General features: G+C 52.8%; 1 protein-coding gene across 1 annotated transcript in view; it reads right to left on the reverse strand.

The window, feature by feature from the left end:
• Positions 1-1,122, reverse strand: part of INTS4 (integrator complex subunit 4) — a 26,463-nt gene that overhangs the window by 10,848 nt on the left and 14,493 nt on the right. The window contains exon 14 of the mRNA XM_009867992.1: positions 712-805. Coding sequence (XP_009866294.1) covers positions 712-805 — 94 coding nt within the window. The remainder of the gene's footprint in view (positions 1-711; positions 806-1,122) is intronic.

Genomic DNA, 1,122 nt, shown 5'->3' on the forward strand with positions numbered 1-1,122 from the left:
TTTTGGATGGAGCCAGGCCCGTGCTGAGCTGTAACATCGCTCAGCTGAAACACCTGCTCCGGGGGATAACCGTGCCCCAGGGATTTGCGGCTGCCGGCGGCTCCGTGGTCAGCAAAGACACCAAAATCCTGTCTTGGTTTTACATAACGAAGCTTTTCTCAAGCTCCTTCTGGAAACGTGGTTGTTGCTTGCTTTAGGTTTTGCTTTAAACGTGTGTAAGTTACATTTGAGCCCCTAAAGAATGCCGGGAGCCTCATTTAAATATCACGGGCAGCTTCTAGCTCAAGAGGAAGCAAACCAGGAGTTCCTGTTCACGGCAAGACGCCGACTGTGACAAGGGGGCTGTCGTGGTGTCGAGGCAACCGCTTTACCAAAGAGACCGATCGCTTCGACTCCCTCAAAGAAAGCACAACTGACATTGTGCTCGAGCCTAAAGAATTCCTCTGGCACTGGTGCCAAAAGAGCTGCCTGCAAAACACCGGCTGTTAGAAACTCCACCGATAGGAGCAGCTCAGCAAAAAGCGTTCCAGCGGAGAAAAGTTACCCTCGTAACAGAAAAGGCCACGGGGCAGTCGCCTCCACCGTGATTTCTGTCAGAAAACCCTCAGAACCTCCACTTCCGTCGCACGACAGTTTTCAGCACAAACATCAGAACACGTGAGGGCCTGGGGGTGGATTTGAAGCACCCAGACCCCAGAGCTGAAACCCAACCTTGACGAGGAGCAGCTGACACCGGAGGTAGGTTGCCGTGAAATCCGCCATCCCCGCCAGCTCCGACTGCAGCTCTCCGAGTCGCTGAAGATCACTGGAAAAAAAAAATAAAATTAAAATACAGAAACACGATGCTGACACAGCCAGCAGGGTAATCTAAACGCACTTGGAACACAGCGACGATGAAGCCAACTAGTCCCACATCTTGCTTTTTGTTATTGTCCTTAGAATGAGGCCCAGAAGCAGCAGCGAAACACACGCTATCAAACCGTTTGCACCTTGGGACTCGGCATCTCTTCCTCCCTGGAGGCTGCCGCGGGCCCGGTGGTGGGAGCAGTGAGCCCGGCAGCCCAACAGGACCAGCCGGCGTAGGCGCGCCAGATGTAACTTCTTTAACACTTTAAGAAAATA

Source organism: Apaloderma vittatum, unplaced genomic scaffold (assembly GCF_000703405.1).
Source record: "Apaloderma vittatum isolate BGI_N311 unplaced genomic scaffold, ASM70340v1 scaffold23214, whole genome shotgun sequence".
Classification (NCBI taxonomy): domain Eukaryota; kingdom Metazoa; phylum Chordata; class Aves; order Trogoniformes; family Trogonidae; genus Apaloderma; species Apaloderma vittatum.